The 22,021-nt window shown below is 44.7% G+C and overlaps 1 protein-coding gene across 2 annotated transcripts in view; it reads left to right on the top strand.

The window, feature by feature from the left end:
- Nucleotides 1–22,021, top strand: part of necab2 (N-terminal EF-hand calcium binding protein 2) — a 68,384-nt gene that overhangs the window by 32,646 nt on the left and 13,717 nt on the right. For both annotated transcript variants that reach the window (XM_033035968.1, XM_033035967.1), the window contains exons 6-8: nucleotides 6,712–6,848; nucleotides 10,131–10,246; nucleotides 19,738–19,817. In XM_033035968.1, the coding sequence (XP_032891859.1) occupies nucleotides 6,712–6,848; nucleotides 10,131–10,246; nucleotides 19,738–19,817 (333 nt within the window). The remainder of the gene's footprint in view (nucleotides 1–6,711; nucleotides 6,849–10,130; nucleotides 10,247–19,737; nucleotides 19,818–22,021) is intronic.

Genomic DNA, 22,021 nt, shown 5'->3' with positions numbered 1-22,021 from the left:
GAATTTGGTATTGAGGAAGGGAGGGGATGTTGAATATGGGAGAGATATGTGGGTTGCATCGGACATGTTATGTAGTCATTTCTTTGGTTAATCTTTACCCTCAAGGTTTAACTCAAGGACAGCCATCAATTTGGGCACAGTGCTAATATATTTTTTCTCGGATAATAAAATCCAAATGGTTATTGTTTCAGTTTTGTCTCTCTCACTCACACTCGGCTTTTGAATAATGTGTTAATAACATCCTAGAGAGGAAGTCAGCTCATTAAAACCAGCTCATTATTCACAAAATTTACAAGGATGAGTTAGTGTCCTGACACCAAATTGCTGGTGAGCTGATCTCAATCTGTCCATCTCGCTGTCACTGTCTCTGGAAAACGATGCACAAAATTGCCCCTCTTTAGATTTAGCATTCCAGCCACCTCATTTGTAACCTGATCTGTTCCAACAAAGCACTCATCAAGCTGAAGAAACAAGACCTCACCTTGCAAGCTGCAGCCCTCTAGATTAAGTGTTCAAAAGGGAACTGCAGATGCTGGAATATCGAAGGTACACACAATTGCTGGGGAAACTCAGCGGGTGCAGCAGCATCTATGGAGCGAAGGAAATAGGCGACGTTTCGGGCCGAAACCCTTCTTCAGACAATGGCCAATCCTGCTGTGAAGTTATACAAGTCATACTGACACAGTTTTTCTCTCAACAAACAGTCTCTCAGTCTGAAGAAGGGTTTCGGCCCGAAACGTCGCCTATTTCCTTCGCTCCATAGATGCTGCTGCACCCGCTGAGTTTCCCCAGCAATTGTGTGTGCCCTCTAGATTAATACTGAATGGAACAATTTCACACCCCTCCCATCCCCTCATTCCCATAACAGATCTCCCCGTCCTCAAACACCCCTTCCACTCCTTCAATATCTCTCCCACTCCCTTTCAATATCTCTCCCCCTCTCTCAACACCCGTTCCACTCACTCAACACCCCTCCACCTCACAATGCTCCCCCCACCCCCCCACACAAATCCTTCCTCTTGCTTAACGTCCTCCTTCAAAACCCCTTCCATTACCTCATCATCTCTGCGCCCTCAACAGCTTTCCCCTCTCTCAGCATCCCACCACTCACTCAACACCTCTCCCCTCCTTCAACAATCTTTCCACTCCCACAACATCTCCCCTGCTCCCTACATACCCCTCCCTCTCCCTCAACAGTTCTCCCCTCCCCCAACATTTTTCTCCTCCCGCAACACACCCTCCACTCCTTCAACACCTGTTCCTACCTCAACATCTCCCGCACTCAACCCCACCCCCCTTTCATTGGCTCTCCCTGCTTTCAACACTTCAACTCTCTCAGCATCTCTCCCATACCGCTTCCTCTTTCGCTAAAACTTCCCTCACCACCTCTCATCTCCTCAACATTTCTCCTGCTCTCAAAGCCGCTCCCCCTCCTTCATAAAACTCTCCTCTTCCTCAACTTTCCTTCCACTCCCTCAGCATGTCAAGAACTATCTCCCCCCAAACCAGCCACCCTCTCTGAACACAGTGTATCAAAAATGGCCAATCCTGCTGTGAAGTTATACAACTGTCATACTGACACAGTTTTTCTCTCAACAAACATCCCCTGCTGGGCTTTTCATGTTGCTCCTTTTCCTTCCAGGTCTTTTCAATCGCTCTGACCCACATCTCACAGATTTAATGTTCTGTTTCTTTTTTTCTCTCTCTTCCTCGCTCTCTCTCTCTCTCTCTCTCTCTCTCTCTCTCTCCTCCGACTCTCTCCGTTTCACTTTATCCCTCCCCCCTTTCCCTCATTAATTCTCTTTTCCCAACACCCTAAGGCTCACCATTGCTCCCTCACAGATTTCACTCCCTCTCCCACAAACAATCACTCTTCTTGCTTCTCCTCCCTACTCAAACTCTCCTACCTTATCTCCCACTCTTTCTCCTATCCTTCTCTCTCCCTTTGTCTCCCTCCCTCTCTCACACACTTCGTCCCTCTTCCTCTCAACCTCCCCTCTCCTCCATTTCCCTTTCTCCATCCCCTCTCCCTTTTTCACCTTCCTCTCTCTCTCTCCTCTCCCTCCCCAACCTCCGCTCTCACCTGATATCACACCACAGGGTATCAGCATTAAGCAGAGGTTGGACAAACTTTGATTGTTTAATCTGGAGCATTGGTGACTGAGGGAAGACCTGAAAGAAGTAAATAAAATTATGAACAGCATAGATATGGTAGATAATCCCAGGGTGGAAATGTCAAATGCCAGAGGGAATTGGTTTAAATTGAGAGGGTGGGAAAGTTTAAAAGAGATTTACAAAGCAAGTTTTTCACACAAAGAATGGTAGGTTCCTGGAACACACTGCCAGGGAAGGTGAGAGAATGGTTAATAAATATTGAGAGACACATGAACAAGCAGGAAATTGATGGATGTGAATCATGTGTAGGTAGATAGCATTAGTTTAGATTGGCATTGTGATCGGCATGGGCATGGTAGAAAAAATACCTGTTTCTGTGCTTAAATGCTCTGTTCTCTATTTTAAGGTAATTTTTTGCCTTATGAAATTATGTTGACCATTTTTTTTGGATCCATGCTGAAAAATTTAGATTTTATAAAAGCTGTTAAAACTATTTGATAAAGTTTTTCAAACTTAGAAAAGTACAGCACAGGTACAGGCCCTTTGGTCCACAATATTATGCTGAACATGGAGCTAAGACAAACTCTTATCAGACTACATGTGATCCATACCACTCCATTCCCTGCATATCCCTGTGACTATCCAAAAATTGCTTACACACCACTATTCTTCTGTGGCAGTAGAGGTGTCGGTATACTTTCTTGGCTGCAGCATCAGTATAGGTTGAACCTGAATAAATTGTTGATGATATTTCCATCTGGAAACCTAAAACTCTGGGAGAGTAGGCTGTGAAGAATGGCTGCAAAGAAATGGAGGACAGTTTAAGTGTATGATGGTGAAAGAAGGGTATGTATTCAATGTGAAGAGTAGAGAAATATCCTATTTAAATGGATAAAAAATAACAATGATTTTTGTCGAGAGGACTGGTCAAAAACAGAAAACAGAAAAACAGAAATTTAACATGCATTTAGGAACCAGTAAGTATAGAAACATAGAAACCTAGAAAATAGGTGCAGGAGTAGGCCATTCAGCCCTTCGAGCCTGCACCGCCATTCAATATGATCATGGCTGATCATCCAACTCAGTATCCTGTACCTGCCTTCTCTCCGTACCCCCTGATCTCTTTAGCCACAAGGGCCACATCTAACTCCCTCTTAAATATAGCCAATGAACTGGCCTCAACTACCTTCTGTGGCAGAGAATTCCAGAGATTCACCACTCTCTGTGTGAAAAATGTTTTTCTCATCTCGGTCCTAAAAGATTTCCCCCTTATCCTTAAACTGTGACCCCTTGTTCTAGACTTCCCCAACATCGGGAACAGTTTTAAGTTTAGTTTTAACCCTCTCAATTTAAACCAATGCCCTGTATAGTTTTAATATAAGACTGTTGGAAGAGGTGAGGGGCATTAACGCAATTGAGTTTTACTGCAGTTATACATAGAGTGGTTGAGATAAGTCCTGGAGTATTCTCTGTGTCTGAATTGAGGAGAATGGGTTGGCATCATTTGAAAGATGAGAGGAATCTCCTTGAGATGCTAGCTTTTGAGAAGGATGGACAGACTGGAAGAGGCTATTACCTCAGACCGAAGAGTCCAGAATGAGCGTCAAAGTGTCAGGGTAAAGGACAGCCATTTTGAACTGTTATTGAAGAATGTTTGGCAGAAGGATGTGAACCTTTGGAATTCTCTACCATCAATCATCAGGAATTCTCAGACATCGAATAGGTTAAAGCCTGGAACTGATGGACGCAACAGGAACCAAAGTACTTTTAGATCAGGCAGGAAAGTGAGCAGTAAACTAAGATCTTGTTGAATGCAGAGATACAGAGTTAGGAGAACATTTGACCTATCCATGCTTTGTGCCCAATTTTCTTGGGGATTAGAATCTATGGGATGACTCTGGACTGTTTTGGACAGGTTGTAGTACATTCCCCATCTCTGGTGTCTCATTTTCTTTAGCCTTGGCACAACCTTTGACAGCAGAGCGTGTCCCATTCTGGGGGGCCTATCTTATAGTTCAAACCGACATCATTTTGAAGCATCGAAGGAGAGCCCCACTGCTGGATGTCAGGTCCACGCCTCATGTACTTCTCTGCTGGATGTAAAAGATTGCACTGCTGTTTCAGAAGTAGAACAGTGCAGTCTTCCCCAGTATTCTGATGGACATGTGTGATTCAGAAAACATTACCAAAACAAAACCCAGACCAAACTATCATTAATCATATGGCTATGTAAGAATTTGCCTGCACTATCTGCAACTTTATAACAGTGACTACACAGTAAAGTATTCTCTGGTGGTGTAAAATAATCAGGGACATCCTAAGAACTGTGGACTTGAATGAAGAAATGCAAGCCAGAATTCCTTTCTGCTAGCTACATCTATTTTTTATTTCTTTAATTCTTTACTTCTCCTTTAGAAACGTAGAAAGATAGGTGCAGGAGGAGGCCATTCGGCCCTTCGAGCCAGCACCGCCTTTCAATATGACCATGGCTGATCATCAAAAATCAGTATTCTGTTTTGTTTTTTTCCCAATATCCCTTGATTCCTTTAGCCCTAAGAGCTAAATCTAACTCTCTCTTGAAAACATCCAGTGAATTGGCCTCCATTGCCTTCTGTGGCAGAGAATACCACAGATTCACAACTCGCTGGGTGAAAAAGTTTATCCTCATCTCAGTTCTAAACAGCCTACCCCTTAATTTAAACTGTGACCCCTGGTCCTGAACTCCCCCAACATCGGGAACATTTTTCCTGCATCTAGCCTGTCATCCTAAATTCCAGTGAATACAAGCCCAGTCGACCCATTCTTTCATCATATATCAGTCCCGCCATCCCGGGAATTAACCTGGTGAACCTATGCTGCACTCCCTCAATAGCAATAATGTCCTTCCTCAAATTAGGAGACCAACGTTGCACACAATACTCCAGGTGCAGTCTCATCAGGCTCTGTACAACTGCAGTAGGACCTCCTTGCTCCGAAACACAAATCCTCTTGCAATGAAGGTCAACATGCCATTAGCTTTCTTTACTGCCTGCTGTACCTGTATGCTTACTGTCAGACTTACTTCTAGTCACAAGCTGATTCTCTCTCACATTTCATTCCCTGACATTCTGAATCAACTAATGACATCCCATGTTAAATCGCTAAAATCCCCAGGGTAATTCCATCTTGTTGGAAATGTTAAGTAACACATCTCTCCTTGAGTGTGTGTCTCTCATGTGATAATTAGCAATGAAACAAATTGCAATTAAGCTATAACACTTGGCTTAGTTCAGTCAGATGTCGAAATGAAGATTTTACATGAAAAGTTAAAACATCATCACATTGAGAAAAATATATAATAACTTTAGAATACAATAGTCATTGATGTTCGCATTAAAAAAAAGTCTACCTTAAGACCCTCCAAAGCTCAGGGGTTGGGATAGCACAGGATGTTGCAGATGACAAGAATGACTATTGTAGCAGTAATGGGAAACCGGATCAAGGAGGCTGCAGGAAAGGTGAAAGATTATGGGAGGTGCTAGCATGTCACATGATTTGGAGGACAAAAGGATTTTTGGGGTCTGCATTAGTTCACCAAAACAGGGTGGCTAATAATTGCTTTACTTAAGGATATCAGATAACGCAGGGATCAGCAAGGGTAAAGAAATTATAGCCAGGCTGAGGGGAGCAAGCAAGGACAAGGTGTGGTTGGAGTGCCTATCCTGGCCTGGGGCTGGGTTGTTTATCATCTCGGACCAAAGGACAGGGACAAGGTGACAAACTGCTCTCTTGAAGTCAATGAACTTCTCAGGCTTGTTCAATGGGGCAGAAGGGAGGAGTTCAACAATACCTGTCTCAACAACAGTTGCATTAAATCCTCCAAAGCAACTTTCTACGTCACATTCCCTCTCATTACTTTACATCCCAATGTCAGGTCAAATTGCCTCCATCACTTTCAATGTGTAGAACATAACTCCTTTCCATTTCCTCCCTCGATATAGAATTCTGACAGACCAATTCTTCCTGTTTACTCCAGTAATAATAATCGAATTCACATCATCCCTTCTCATTGTTTTCATTGATTACCTACAATAATATAGAAAGAAAATCATTGGGAATATATTAGTGACTATTGAGTTCAAGTGAAGGTTGAGTTAAAAATCTATTTCAGGAACTAAATGAACATGGAGCAAATGGTATTCGAGGTCTGAACTTTGGAATTATGAACCTGCCAACCTAAAGTCACAGCAAGGACACTAATGAGTAGTTTTATTAAATGTTATTAATATTCAAATGCTCTCAGAAGCACAGATGTCAATTTGCGTATCTGATACAGAATTAACAGCTATAAGTCACAATTCACCAATACACTGGAGCTCTTTGCAGGATGTTCAATAAAGCAGTGAAATGAGATGGCTTCAGACGGAAATATCAGAATTTTTAGAAAATATTTGTTGAAATCCCCCATATTAGAGTTATTATAATTTGAGAGCCATAAATATGATGGAGAATTAATTAATAAATGCTTAATAGTAGAAAGGATTCTGAATGTAATGTGAGTTCTTTCTGCCTGGTTTTTAATGTGCTTTGATTGGGTTTGGCCCCTCTGCTTCTCAGGTTTACGAGAGTGGGACGAAGTTGGACCAGTTTGTGACCCGTTTCCTGTTGAAGGAGACAGCCAGCCAGATCCAGTCATTGCTGACTTCTGTGGAAAGTGCAGTTGATGCCATAGAGGATCAGACCACTCAGACAGGGTGGGTAATTCTCCTGGTCAATGTGTTGCTCCATTCCCTTGCCTCCTCAGTCTGAGCAAGGCACTGGATAAAACCAACTGCGTATTGTCCTGCTGGCTATCACACTCCCACAGTGATAACACCTTGAAGGCTCAGCGAGCTAGAGCAACGATAAAGGCCTGCACTGGGATTTATCTCACTGCTTTAGACAGAGCAGATTGGATATCCCACAAACATCTATCTGCTTATGATAATTAGGGCAGATGTTCCCAAGCCTGCCACTTACAATACCTCTTCTGCTGGCACACACCCGCCCCCCTGAGCAGAGATCAATGCAATAAAAATCTGAGGAGTATGTTTTTCACAAGAGGGTGGTGATGAGATGGAACGAGCTGCCTGGGGAGGTAGTGGATGCAGGCAACATGACAATGTTTGACAGACAGTTAAACAGGGGCACAAAGAGGAGGGGTGTAGAGGGATTCTGCAGCTGGATGGGAGGTCGCACTGAACTGTAGAGGACAGGTTTTGTGATCTTGTATCATAGCCAGGCTCTTCCTCTCCCCTCTCAGCCAGACCGCTGAGCTGCCCTGTGGAGCGTTGGAAGAATGTCAGGGCAGAGAGAGCAGTCAGTGTGACTTACACCTCAACTGTGATTCTGTTCAGAGATAGAGCAATGCTGAGTGGCAGAGGGGCGCACTCCAGCTCTGACTGACTCAGCTTCCTAGGTATTATTAATGAGTCTGAGGATATTGTTGATGGCTCAACTCACAACAAGGACATGAGGAGTGGGGGAACTGTGAGCCAGAGGATGTGGGGTAATAATGGGTCATAGGGAATGGGGTAAGAGGAAATAGTGGGCTACAGGGATGAAGCAATAAAGAGTCAAGGTACTGGGATAACGGTGGCCATGGAGACTGGGATTATAGTGGGTCACGAGGGCTAGAGTAATGGTGGATCACGGATACTGGGGTAATAGCGGATCACAGAGAATGGTGTAATAGAGAGTCAGTGGGTTGGGGTAATATTGAGGCACATGGATGGGATAATAGTTGCTGGGATTGGTGTGTTAGTGAGTCACAGAAACTGGGGCAATAGTGTGGTACAGGGACTAGTGTAACAGTGAGTCAGAGGGTCCAGGGCAATAATGGATCATGCGGCTGGGGTAGGTTGGGTTATGGGGATTGGGGTAATAGTGAGTCAAAGGGACTGAGCAATATTGTGACAGAGGGGTGGGGGGGGGACATAATGAGTCACTTGGATGGGGTAATAGTTAGTCACTGGGATTGGTACATGGGTGAGTCACAGAAAGTGGGGTGATAGAAAATCACAGGGATTGTTGTAACAGTGGGTTACACGATCCATGGCTGTAATGGATCATGGGACTGGGGTAATAGTGGTCATGGGAACTGGGGTTAATAGTGAGTCACAGAGACTGGGATAACAGGGGTAATAACGAATCACGGGAATTGGAGTAACAGTGGGTCACCGTTGCTTGATCAATAAGGTGTCACATGGCCTGGGGTAAGACTAGGTCACGGGGACTGGGGTCACAGTGGGTCACAGGGACTGGGGTAACGGTGAGTTGCAGAGATTGGGTACAAGTGGGTCACGAGGGACAGGGGTAACAATATGTCAGAGGAAGAGGGATAACTGTGGATCACCCGACTGGGATAATAGTGAGACACAGAGACGGGTTAATAGTGGGTCAGAGGGACTGAGGAAATCGCAGGATTGGGATAAAAGTGAGACACAGAGACAGGGGTAATATTGGTTCACAGGGACTCGGGGTAATAGTGGGTCAGTCATGACGTGGCAAGTCTTAAGATGGGAGCAACACTGCACATACACACATACGCACGCTCAGTTCCTCTTCTAAGGCGAGCTGGTTGGATTTGTTGCCTAGCAATATCTGGATGGCTTGGAGCGGAATTTCACTCAATTTATTAGGTACTGTAGTTGATTTAATGAAATGTATATTTATGAAGACATCTCTTACTGCTGCAGAGCCAGGTGGGAGCTGTCGCCTCTTCCTGTCACTCTGTTGCCCTGGCGTTCATCCAGCAAGGGGCAGGACATGGATGAATCTCCTCGGCACAAAGGTTCATTGCTGGATAGGAGAGTTCACGCTGACTGTCCACCTGGCTCCCTGTGGGAGGGATTTGTTCAGGCAAGGACAAGCCTGCGATTCAGGCTGATGACCCCCCTTGTAAAGTTCAAAGCCCGCGGTGCTGACAGAGGGCGATGCTGCTCCCAGCCAGTGTGGACTCCGACTGTCATGACCAGCCACCAGATGGGCCCACTGATGTGGGCAGGCTATCATTAATATCTGGTCTCTTTGGAATAATTGTCAATAGCTCTGCTTTGTACTCCCTTCCCAATCGCAGATCTTCTGCAACACTATTCAGCAACAGTCATAGAGCAGCAGCACTGAACTAGGCCCTTCAGCCCACTGAGTCCATGCTGACCATCAAACACCTGTTTACACCAAACCTACACCGATCCCATTTTATTCTCCAAACATTGGAGAATAAAATGGGACAGGGTGGCACAGTGGCCCAGCTGGTAGTGCTGCCGTTTCGCCACAGCAGAACACCTGGTTTAATCCTGTTCTTAGGTGCTGCCAGAGTAGATTTTGCATGCTCTTCCTGTGATTGTGTGTGAGTTTCTTCTGGGTACTCTGCTTTCCTCCCACACACCAAAGACATGCAGGTTTGTCGGTTAATTTGGCCCCTGTAAATTGCCCGTAGTATGTAGGGAGGGAATGCAAACGCGGAATAACATAGAACCAGTGTGAAGAGGTGAGCGATGGTCGGCGTGAGCTCACCGGATTGAAGGGCCTGTTTCCGTGCTGTATCTTTAAACCAATCAATCAATTATTTCTATCAACTGCCCCCAAATTCTGCCACTCACCCACCCATTTGGGTGGCAATTTACAATGCCAATTATCGCTCCAAGTCACATATCGATGGGAGGAAAACTGAGCCTTTGGCGGAATCCCAAGGTGGTCAAAGTGAAACGTGCAAACTCCACACAGACAGCACCAGAAATTGCGATGGAAGTTGTGTCTCTGGTGCTACTGAATAGCGGCTCTGCTAAATGCGCCAGTGTGCTGCATTACTGTTCAGTAGCTCTGACAGAGAAAGGTCTCGTCGTTTGGCATCTCTTCCATCCAGCATGTGACACAAGATGTTCCAGGCTGGACATTCCGGGATTCAGTGCTGTTGTTCTCTGGATCCCCAATAGAACTGACACCGTGCGTGGGCCTGCGTTGATGAGTGAGTAATCGGCTGTAATCTGTCGCAGGTACTATGATGGCACGGCAGGCCAGGCAGTGGTGGGGAACTGGTACAGGCACACTGCGGCCATCACAACGAGCAGCAGGCAGACGACCAGAGACAAGAAACTGAAGACTGACCTGGGTACGTTCACACTGGGGCTGAGGAGCAGGAACATTGACCAGAGCAGAGTACAAGATACTCACCGAGTGTAAATCATTTGGAGTGGGGTGATAGTGTATTATGCAGACTGGGGTATTAGTGGATAGTGATAGTGAATCCCTTAGAAGTGGAGAGGTTATTGCATAAATATTCTATTGGGTAGTGACTGAATGTAAACACGATTTGTCTGGAGAAGATCATGTCTGACCAGTATGATTTAATTTTCTGAAGAGGTATTGAAAGATATGGGATTGATGTTTTTCCACATGGGAACCTGATCCACTTTTTAGAGACGAAACATGTCGGAAGGAACTGCAGATGCTGGTTTAAACCGAAGATACACACAAAAGCTGGAGTAACTCAGCAGGACAGGCAGTATCTCTGGAGAGGAGGTATGGGTGACGTTTCAGGTCGAGACCCTTCTTCAGACTGAAGAAGGGACTCAAACCAAAGCGTCACCCATTCCTTCACTTCAGAGATGCTGCCTGTCCCGCTGGGTTACTCCAGCATTTTGTGTCTATCTCCACTTTTTAGAGAGGTTGAGATCCCGGAAAAAATGTCAAATTGGATCCAAAATTGGCCTAGTATTTGGATGCAGGGGAAGTGGTGGAGGGCTGCTCATCATTTTAAAGACCTCTATCAAGTCCCCCCTTAACCTTCTGCGCTCCAAAGAATAAAGACCTAACTTGTTCAACCTTTCTCTGTAACTTAGTTGCTGAAACCTAGGCAACATTCTAGTAAATCTCCTCTGTACTCTCTCTATTTTGTTGACATCCTTCCTATAATTAGGCGACCCAAATTGTACACCATACTCCAGAATTGGCCTCACCAATGCCTTGTACAATTTTAACATTACATCCTAATGTCATGGGTAGGTGGCTAGTCTCACTCTCTCTCTAGTTGGAGATGGTTTGCTCTCCATTCACCTTAACCTTCATTCAGAATAACTTTTACTTAACATGGTAATTGACCTCATTGCCACATCTTGTCCCAACACTCACCCTTACACTGTAAACTCTGTTGCTGTTCCACAGAATTCGTGCACACCTGGATCCCTCTGATATGATCCGTATCTTTGCACTGTAGCCAGTGGCTGTGATATTGGCAATCTTTATGTCTTTCCTCTCTTACCTGCTACAACTCACCTTGGTTGAACAAAGGACAGAAATGAATACACATAAGGTGCGAGACAAAATAATTGAAGAGTTGCAAATTCTAAAGCTAGAGGAAGTAATGTAGGTGGAGAAGGAGGAGGGGAGAAATAGGTACGAGTCCAGTTGGGGCACGGAAGAGGAGGCCTGAAAAGAAAAGGGGAGAACAAAGGGGAGGGGCGTTTTAGTTTAGCATAAAATTGGGGAATTCAATGTGCATAGCAGAATATGACGTGCTGTTCCTCCAGTTTGTGTGTGGCCTCATATTGGCAAATGAGGAGACCCAAGAAAGTAAGGTCAGTATGGGAATAGGAAGAAGAGTTAAAATGGTTAGCAACCGAGATATCCGGTAGGCTGTGGCATTGGTTAGGTGAAACAGTTGCCAAATTTATGCTTGGTCTCGGTCATGTGTACAGGAGGTCACATCGGGAACGCTGGATGCAGTAGATGAGGTTAGCGGAGGTGCATGTGAAACTCTGTCTTACCTGGAAGGACTGCTGGGGTCTCTAGATGGACGTGTAGGGAGGAGGTACAGGAACAGGTTTTACATCTCCTGCTGTTGCAGGGGTAAGTCCCCGAGGAGGAGGTGGTTTAGGAGAAAAGGGATCAGTGAACCTTGGAGAAGAGGAGGGAGCTGTTTCTGCAGAAGGTGGAGGATAGGAAGATGTGGTGAGATCACGTTGGAGGTAACGGAAATGTCGGGGAATGAGGTGTTTAAGGTGGAGACTGGTGGGCTGAAAGATGAAGACCTCTATCCTTGTACCAACTGGGGATATACGAGGGGCTATACGAGAGCAGAACTATGGGACGCACGTGGTAAGGGACCCATCTATGACAGCAGTGGCGGGGGGGGGGGGGGGGGATTATTAAAGAGTTGAAGTGTCTCGGAAAGGGCCGGACGAGGGGGGAATAGGTTGGAATCAAGGTACTTGAAGATGAGTTCTCTGGGGCAGGAGGGGCAAAAACAATGGGCTTGACATGTTTTCTTCTGTAATTTTATCCCTCCTCTCCTGCATCCGGCCTCCGACAGATTGCCCCTGTAGATGTGGGTCGCAGTGTCACATGGGAAGCCAGGGAATCTGCTTTGCCGACACAGCATGGCAGGAGTGTGGGGCACTTCTGCATGAGGGTAGTGTTATTGACAGGTCACGCTCCCAAACTGTGGGTTGCATTCCAGGCAAGCTGCAGAGGGTGTCCGATTCCACCTCCATGGGCTCATTGTTGGCTCACAAAGAGTGCTCGAAAGGCAATTATCCTTTCCCCAGCCACGTGATTCCCCACACCCTCTCCTTCAGCTGCCAGTGATTCCTAAGCCCTCTCAAAGGAAGTGAGCTCCGAGGCTGACAACATCTCACAGCCCAGCTCCTGGGAGTGGGTTCATTACCCACCTCATGTCCTGCCTCTGTTGAACCCTGCTGGAGGGATCAGAATCAGGTTTGAGGTTTCTAAAATTTCACCACCACCTCATCTCCCCTCCACTCCCCACCCACAAAACCATTCGGTTTTTGTTGCTGCAATGATGAGGGTGGGTTAATAATTTTGCCTTCACTGTCTACACTGCAGACCCAGGGCCAGAGCTGCACTCCAGTGAGAACTCCACAATCAGGAGAGGAGGTGAGGTCTCCTGAAGATAGAATAGGCTTGCCCGCTGAATTAAACAACAATTTCCGCAATGACATTCCTTGTACAGTTGACAAATTTAATACATTTACAATTCGTAGCAGAATGAATCCACCTTGACTTTAAATTAAACCTGAAGACTTTCCATGTAATAAATTGTGACTTTGCTGTGAAAACACAGCGAGTTGGTTAGATTGCTTTTCTGCCTGTCTATTGATGTATTTTTAAGAAGGGCTAAGGGGAATGGAAAGGTGTAATTGTTAAGTCCTGACATTTAGAATCTTGATATAATTAAATCTGCAGAACACACAGTATGTTTCATCAATTATATTTTATAACACACTCTTTCTGCTACAGAATTGTAACTAAATAGTTCCTGTGAATCAAGAGAAGGTGGAAGAGCCTTGAGGCTTGCTCTTTCAATAAGATTGTGACTGATCTCACTGGTGAATGGTCATGGCTGAATATGGGATCTGAGTCCAGGTTGTGTCCTCCTAATCTGAGGAAAGACATTCTTGCCATCTTCTCTCTACTCCCTCTGAGTACAGAGAAGATTCACCAGACTGATTCCTGAGATGTCAGGACTTTCATATGAAGAAAGACTGGATAGACTCGGCTTGTACTCGCTAGAATTTAGAAGATTGTGGGGGGATCTTATAGAAACTTACTAAATTCTTTTGGGGGTTGGACAGGCTAGATGCAGGAAGATTGTTCCCGATGTTGGGGAAGTCCAGAACAAGGGGTCACAGTTTAAGGATAAGGGGGAATTCTTTTAGGACCGAGATGAGGAAAACATTTTTCACACAGAGAGTGGTGAATCTCTGGAATTCTCCGCCACAGAAGGTAGTTGAGGCCAGTTCATTGGCTATATTTAAGAGGGAGTTAGATGTGGCCCTTGTGGCTAAAGGGATCAGGGGGTATGGAGAGAAGGCAGGTACAGGATACTGAGTTGGATGATCAGCCATGATCATATTGAATGGCGGTGCAGGCTTGAAGGGCCGAATGGCCTACTCCTGCACCTATTTTCTATATTTCTATGTTTTTATGTAATCTTGGAGTTCCCTATCACTAACTCCCATCTCACCACCAAGGTTCCTGGCTCACCCATTCACAGCCCCCGATTGCTGGCTGGTTCTTCCACACCATCCCATACCCAACCACAATCACTGGTCGCTTCTCTGATCCAGAGTCAGCCTCATCCCTGTGTCATCACTACCCTGAACTTGACCTGATTCGGTCTCACTCTGACCTCCATCCCCAGCTCCAGCCTCCATGCTGACCTCGACCCGTGCTCAACCCTTTCTCACACCATGACCCGAAACACAACCTGGACTCAGATCCCATATTCAGCCATGACCCTTCACCAACCTTAACCCTGACTCGAATCAAACCACCTCTTGGATACCAACCATGGCCCTTGCCTGTCCCTTCTTCCTTAATCCTGAGCCCTTTCTGAATCACAAACAATTCCCACTGTGATCCCCACTCTATTCTAACCTCAACCCCCTCCTTCTTCCTTTCCCTCAACTCTGATTCCTTTCTGAAACACAGTGACCCTTCTGAAACTTAAACCCTATCCTGACCCCAGCCATGAGCCTGACAAGGACCGAATCACAGGTCAATGGTTGGATTTAAGGCACAGGAAAGGAGTTTTACTGTTTATAACCTGAGTCAGCAGAGGCAATTGAGGCCATAGAGGTGCAGTATTTCAGGATGTGGAGATGTCCACAAGCTGGGAAGGTGTAGAATTGAAATTCCTCACGAGGTACACAGCGGCACAGAGTCATAGAGCACAGAAATGAGCCCAACGTGTCTGTGTGGACCTTTTTGCACATTTATACTCATCCCATTTTCCACATTGGAACTGTATCTTTCTATGCTTTAATATTATGTCTGCTTAATTAAATGTCTGCCTAACTGTCTCTTATATGTAGTTAGATTGTATCTAATTCCACCATCTCCTCTGACAGCGAGTTCCAAATATCAACCACTCACTATGTAAAAAAACGACGTTCAGATCCCTCTTAAAACTTCTTCTTCTCATCTTAAACCTATTCCTTCTTCTTTTTGATATCATCTGCCATTGGAAATTAATGCTAGATATCTACCTGATCTATGCATCTCATAATCTTACAATCTTCTACCTGGTTACCTCTCAGCCTAATTTGCTTCAGGGAAAACAAACCTAACCTATCAAATCTCTCTCGCCAAGCTAATCTTGGATCCAATTATCTCTCTTGCCCTGAATCCCATGAGCCTTAACATTCTGATCACAAGGATCAGAATATTAATAGAACTTTCTGTTTGTGAAGTAGAGACACATGAGGCTGGAGAGGCTTGAATCTGGTGCAAAAAAAGTTAGCCTACGTATGTGGAGGGAATGGATGGTTGAAGTTTCATCTGGATTGATGAATGTTTTTGACCCAAAAAATCGACAGTACATTTTTTTCCATGCAGTTGCCTGCAGCTGCTCCCCTATTTTTGTTTCTGTTCTGTGAATCTCAGTTTGACAGAAGCCAATTAATTTGCCAATTGATCTTGGTATTGGTATGTGTTCATTGTTGTCATGATACAGTGAAATAAATATTTTGCATGTTGTCCAGTTAAATCTTACGTGCATAAGTACAACCAAGTCATTCACAAATTCAACCATTTGGCATTAAAGAGAAAGATGAATGGAGTACATAATGCAGTTACAGTATATAGCTTCAATATATCTGGCATTCACACATTGGGTATTGGATCTGGAAGTTCTTGCAAAGGCTAACTAAATAGCAATCATGTTGGGTGCTTGGATTGGACAGTATGGAGTTTTGCTCTGAATCTAGTTGCTCTGGAAATGTTTGATTAGATAGTGTAGAGGGAGCTTTGCTGTTGAACTGTGCTATACCTGAAATGAAGAAAGAACATGCCAGGGATGCTCAGCTTGGAAGGCAGTGAAATGTGGAGAGACAAACAGAGTTATTGCTTCAGATGAGTAGCCTTTTATCAGTCATCAGCCACTGTAGTACCACCCTGGGAGTGTGTGATGGGCTAGTGCAGAGAGAACTATATAATGTATCTACTCTGTGATGTTAACAACCACCTCAACAGAAACCGGAGGGCAGGTCAGATATACAACCTGCAGGAGTTTCTGGACAATCAAGGGAAAGGCTTGACCAATTTCTACTCTGCATCCCCAGTAGTGAGATACTCAATATGGCATCAAAGTCATAGTCCTGCTGCCCTTCTTGTCAATACTGGTCAACAATTATCCATTTCCACAAATACTATGCGCTAGCACACACCCTGTCCACTTCTAAGCCTTGGTCTGCAATTGCTTCTTAAATGTTGTGAGAGTAACTATCTTCACCACCCAGCAAGGCAGTGTATCAAGGTTAGAAAATCCTCCTCAGATCCCTTTAAACCTCTGACCTTTAATTTTTAATTTTTGCCCTATAGTTTTAGAAACATCTGATGTGGGAAAACCTTTTTTCCTAACTTCCCTCACAATTTTGAACATGCTCTCCCCATTCTTCTTCAATCCAAGGAAAGCAAACCCAGCCTATCCAGGCTCTCCTCATAACTGAACCGCTCTATGTAGATGCTGGTTTACACCAGAGATAGGCACAAAATGCTGGAGTAACTCAACAAGTTAGACAGCATCTATGGAGAACTTGGATAGGTGATGTTTCGGGTCGAGACCCTTCATGAGATTCTGAAGAAGGGTCTCGATCTGAAACATCACCTATCCATGTTCTCCAGAGATGCTGCTTGACCTGCCTAGTTTCTCCAGCACTTTGTATACTTTTGTGTATTAAGTTAACCCGCATCTGCAGTTCTTTGTTTCTATATTCTATGTACCAGACTAATGAAGACAAGCATTCTATGTGCCTTCCCCACTCTTATCTGCCTGTGCTGCCATCTTCAGGAATTATTTAACAAGTGCACCAAAGTCCATCTGTTTCTCAATACTTTGTAGAGTACTACCACTGATGGTGAATGCCCTTGTTTATATCGATTAGGCTGATTGGCATTGATCAGGTGTTAAATCAACTGTTTTCACCTTTACCTGTGGATGGTATCATGACCAAAGTAGTTATGAGGGAGAAAATAGAATACTTGAGCAAACAAGCAGATGACATAAAGGCAGAGAGTAAGACATACTCCTAAGAAGAAAGCTAAATCAAACATTGGTCCTTTCGGGAACAAGTCTGGAAAGTTATTAAAGGGAAACCCAGAAAGGAGAGGATTATAAACAAGTATTTTGAATCAGGCTTTGTGATAGAAGACTGTGAAATAATTCCATTGATTATAGGTGATAAAAGCTGAAAGGGAAGAAGGAACTTAAATCAGTCTCTATTGCATAATAAATGGTACCAGGCAAACTTGTTAGGGGAAAGGCTCACAAGGTCCCCTGAATCTGATGACCTGGATCATCGGGTCTTATAAGAAATGGCCACAGGGATAGTGGATAATAACCTTCCAGAATTCCTCAGATTGTGAAGAGGTCCCCGAGGTTTGAAAAACATCAAATGTAGGAGCACTATTCAAGAAAGAAAGGAGACAGCCAGCAGGAAACTATAACAAGGCCTTTTGCAGGAAGTAAGCAGGCACACTGGTGCTGTGGGTAGAGCCACTGCCTCACAGCACCAGAGATCGGGTTTAATACCGACCTTGGATGCTGTTAGTGTGGAGGCTGCACGTTCTCCTTGTGACCTATTATTGCTATCTTTCTTCTCACCTCCCAAAGACGTGCAGGTTGGTAGATAAATTGGCCACTGTAAATTTTCCCAACTAGATGGGTGAGGGATAGAATTTGGGGAGGAGTTATTGAGTCATAGAGCTATATGGAAATTTGCCCTTTGGTCCACCTTGTCGATGCCAACCAAGTTGGCATACTGAACTAATCCCATTTGTTTGCCTGAGTTGATGTGAATGTGGGGAATATGAGATGGGATTAATGCAGGTTTAGAGTAAATAGGTGATTGAAGACTTGCGAGGAAATGCTGAGCCAATGGGCCCGTTTCCATGCTGTATCTTTCTTAACATTTAGTTACTTAACATTTTTGGTGGGGAAGTGATACAATCCATTATTAATCAGATAATAGCAAGATGCAAAGGAAATTATTCAACAGTCATACTAGCAACATGGTTTTATGAAACGGAAATCATGTTTGACAAATATGATGACGTTTTTTAGTGAATTTACAAACAGGCTGGATAAAAGGGAACTGGTATGTGTATGTGGATTTTCCAAATTAGTCACTAAAGTTACCCTTATAAGGCTACTGTACGAAATATGAGCTCACAGGGTTGGGGTTAGCATGGATAAGGGATAGCAAATAATATAAAACAGAGGATTGGAATAGCAGGTGGGGTGTCATAGGGATCAATGTTGGGGACTCAACTAATTACAGTCTGTGTTAATGACTTGGTATAAGGGAATGAATGCTCTGTATTCAGGTTTGCTGAAGATACAGATGTGGGTGGGTTAGCAAGTTCTGAGACTGGCATGGAGATATTCGGATAGAGTGGGTGAGTGTCGCAGGAGGTTGTGGATGATGTCGAATTTGGAAACGTGAGGTTAAGGAAGGTTGGAAGGAAAATTGAAAATATAAATTATTATTTGAATACGGTGTGGCTACAAAATATTACAGTGCAAGAGATCTGGAGGTTTTGTAATTAAACGCAAAAGGTTAACACATGGGTGTACAAGTAATTTTGAAGGGCAATGGAACAATGGCTTTCATTGCAAGGGTATGGAGAGTAAACATTGGGAAGATTTAATGCAACTTTACCGAGAGCTGGAGATATCACACATGGAGCACTGAGCAAAGATTTGATATCTACATTTATGGAATGATGCATGTGCATTGTGGTCAGTGCAGGGAAGGCTCACTGGAATGATTCTTGGACAAAGGGCTCGATGTATGAAGAGGAGTTGAGCAGGTTGGGTTTGTACTGTTGAAGTTTGGAGCATGAGGACTGATCTGATTGGAACGTTAAAGTTTTGAGGGGGGTTGAGAGGGTGGATGCAGATGGGATATTTCCGCTGGTGAGAATATCTAGAACTGGTTTTGGAACATTGGAGAAAAATGCCTTTTTGAGTGGGGCAGTGAATTTTGGGAATTCTCTCATGCCAGAGAGCGGTAGAGGTAAACCCCTTGAAAGCTGAGATTGATTGACTTTTGAACTAAAGATGGTCAAGAGTTCTGGGGAGAGAGCAGGAAAAAAATGTGGAGGACAGGACTTGAGCAACCGCAATCTTATTGGATGGTAGAGTGAGCTTGAGGAGCCGAGTGGCCTCTCCTCAAAAAGTCATACAGCCCTTTGGCCCATCACATTCATGTTGACTCATCCTTTTTGCCTGCATTAGTTCAATATCCTTTTATCCTTGCCTATTGTAGCATCTGAGCATTTCAAGCATTGTAGCATTTCAAGAGAGAACTAGATGGGGCTCTTAAAAATAGCGGAGTCAGGGGATATGGGGAGAAGGCAGGAACGGGGTACTGATTGGGGATTATCAGCCATGATCACATTGAATGGCGGTGCTGGCTCGAAGGGCCAAATGGCCTACTCCTGCACCTAATGTCTATTGTCTATTGTCTATCTGTTTAAATGTCTATTTTACGTATCTCTTACATATCTTACTCTGAGATAATTTGTGTTACCTCTGGAAGGTAAGCTTGTAATCAGCAGTTTTGTGCCTGTTCCCACCAGCTATAACAGCCAGCAGAGGAGACAGTCTCGAACTGCAGATCAACAGATTGGCCGAACTCATTGGCCGCTTGGAGGACAAGGTGAGGGCAGTGCTGGAGGTTGTCAGGTTGCTCCCTGTCATCTGTCTGGGCTGGTGTTGGTCCATTGCTAACCAAGGCCACCGCAACCCTGGGATATCTGCACAAGTTGGGGGTGAGGAGAAGAGATCAGAGGGAGGAGTTTTGTAAGTCCCAATTGGTGTTATCAAGTAGGGGTTATCAGCTAAAGGCTCGCTTACATACACAAGCATAGGCCGTTCAATTGAATGCAGGTTCCTGAGTACAATACAACTCCAAGAATCTCAACCTGCAAAAGATGTACACTGTTCTGGCCTCACTGCTCCTCACCCCCCATCTGTCCCTTCCCAGGATCCAGTCTCCACTAGTCCTTTCCCAAGATCGTGTCCTCCATCATTCCCTTCACAGGATCCTATCCCCACTACTTAATTCCCAGGATCCTGTCCCTACCAGTCCTTTTCCAGGTTCCTACAGTTAAGTAGGTTTCAGCTGTTGAACCATCTCTGACGAAGATTCATAAGTGCAGAGCTCTCTGTGATAATGGATTCCACATGGCTATTTTGTTGAAAGGGAAGCATGTCTACATCCTCGTGGTCCTTTCTGTATTTAGAATGAAGCAGGGATTTTGTCCTGGTGTTTCAAGTTGGCCATCATTAATCCCTCAATGAACAACGCTACTAGATAAGGGAGAGGTGAGGGTCCAAGGAAGGAGTTTTGCAAGTACCAGTCAGTGTTCAGGTAAGGATCATGGGCCAGAAACTCACTCGCATCCACAAGCATAGGTCGCTCGTGAGGCTCCACATCGAGCCTCCCCAAGGACGAGACAATTCAGGAATGCCTAGTAGGCCCTCCTCGGTCATGAGTGACCATGGGTGATGCATCCTGGTCGGATGCAAGCCTGGGCGATGCCATATGGAGGACAAGCTGTTACAGGGCTGTTAAAGGAACAGCAGGGCCGTTAAAGGAGCTGCCAGAGCGAGGTTGTAGACAACGACGAACTGCCTTAGGGGCTCCGACTCCCGATTTTCTTGAGCTTGACACCTGGAGCCTTTTCCATGACTGGATATGGCCACTAGGCAGTGGAGGTTTTAAATCAGAGTTTTCCCTCTCATAGATGGACTGCCTTCCCAGGCTGCCGAGCCCCATCTGCCCGAGACTCGTGGGGGTGGGAACCTTCCCGTGCAGGTCTATAGCACCTGCCCACTGCCCAATGAATGCCTAGTACTGCTTTTTTAGTTATGCAACTGAAGATCAACGTTTCTTCATGGCCATTTCCAAGTCCAGTTGTCACCCCCTGTGATCCAGTTTCAATTAGTGTTTGTGTTAAACATGTGACTGCATTCCCCAGCCCACAATGCCTGCGGACCATTGCAGAGAAACCAGAGACAATGTTTCACGTTGGCCTGAGAGTGGAGGGGTAGGGAGTACCCATCCTCAGGGATTCGAAGAATAATCTGGTCTTACTTACACAGCACAGTTATGGGATAGCTCCTGAACAAAGAATAGTACAGCACAGGAACAGGCTTTTTGTCCCATGATATATGTACTGACCACAATGCCAAATTAAAGTAACCCTACCTGCCTGCACATGGTTCATATGGCTCCACTCCCTGCCAGTGTCCATGTCTGTTTAAAAACCTCTTAAACATAATTATTTTATCTGCTTTCACCAACACCCCTGTTAGCACATTCCAGACACCCACCACTCTGTGTAAAGACTTGCTACACATATCTCATTTAAACATCCCCCCTCTCACCTTAAAGCTATACCCTCCGGTATTTGACATTTCCATCTTGAGAAAAAGAGACACCATCTACCTTATCCATGCCTCTCATAATTGTGTACACTTCTATCAGGTCTCCACTCATTCTATGAAGCTCCATCAAAAGCAATCTGTTTGTCCAACCTCTGCTTACAGCTATTACTCTCTAGTCTAAACCTTGCAGCATCCTTTAGAATTGTACACAATACTCCGAATGTTGCCTAACCAAAGTTTTATATAGCGGCAAAGTAACTTCCTGACTCTTATAATCAATGCCCCGTCCGATGAAGGCAAGCATGCCATATTCCTTCTTTACCATTCGATCCACGTGTTCTCACCTTCATCAATATATGGACGGTAACCCTAAAATTCCTCTGTGCATCAATGCATCTAAGAGTCCTGCCATTCACTGTATACTTCTCCATTACATTTGATCTTCCAAAATGCAACACCTCAAATTTGCAA

Source organism: Amblyraja radiata, chromosome 17, assembly GCF_010909765.2.
Source record: "Amblyraja radiata isolate CabotCenter1 chromosome 17, sAmbRad1.1.pri, whole genome shotgun sequence".
NCBI classification, from domain to species: Eukaryota; Metazoa; Chordata; class Chondrichthyes; order Rajiformes; family Rajidae; genus Amblyraja; species Amblyraja radiata.
This window is presented reverse-complemented; position numbering and strand designations above follow the sequence as displayed.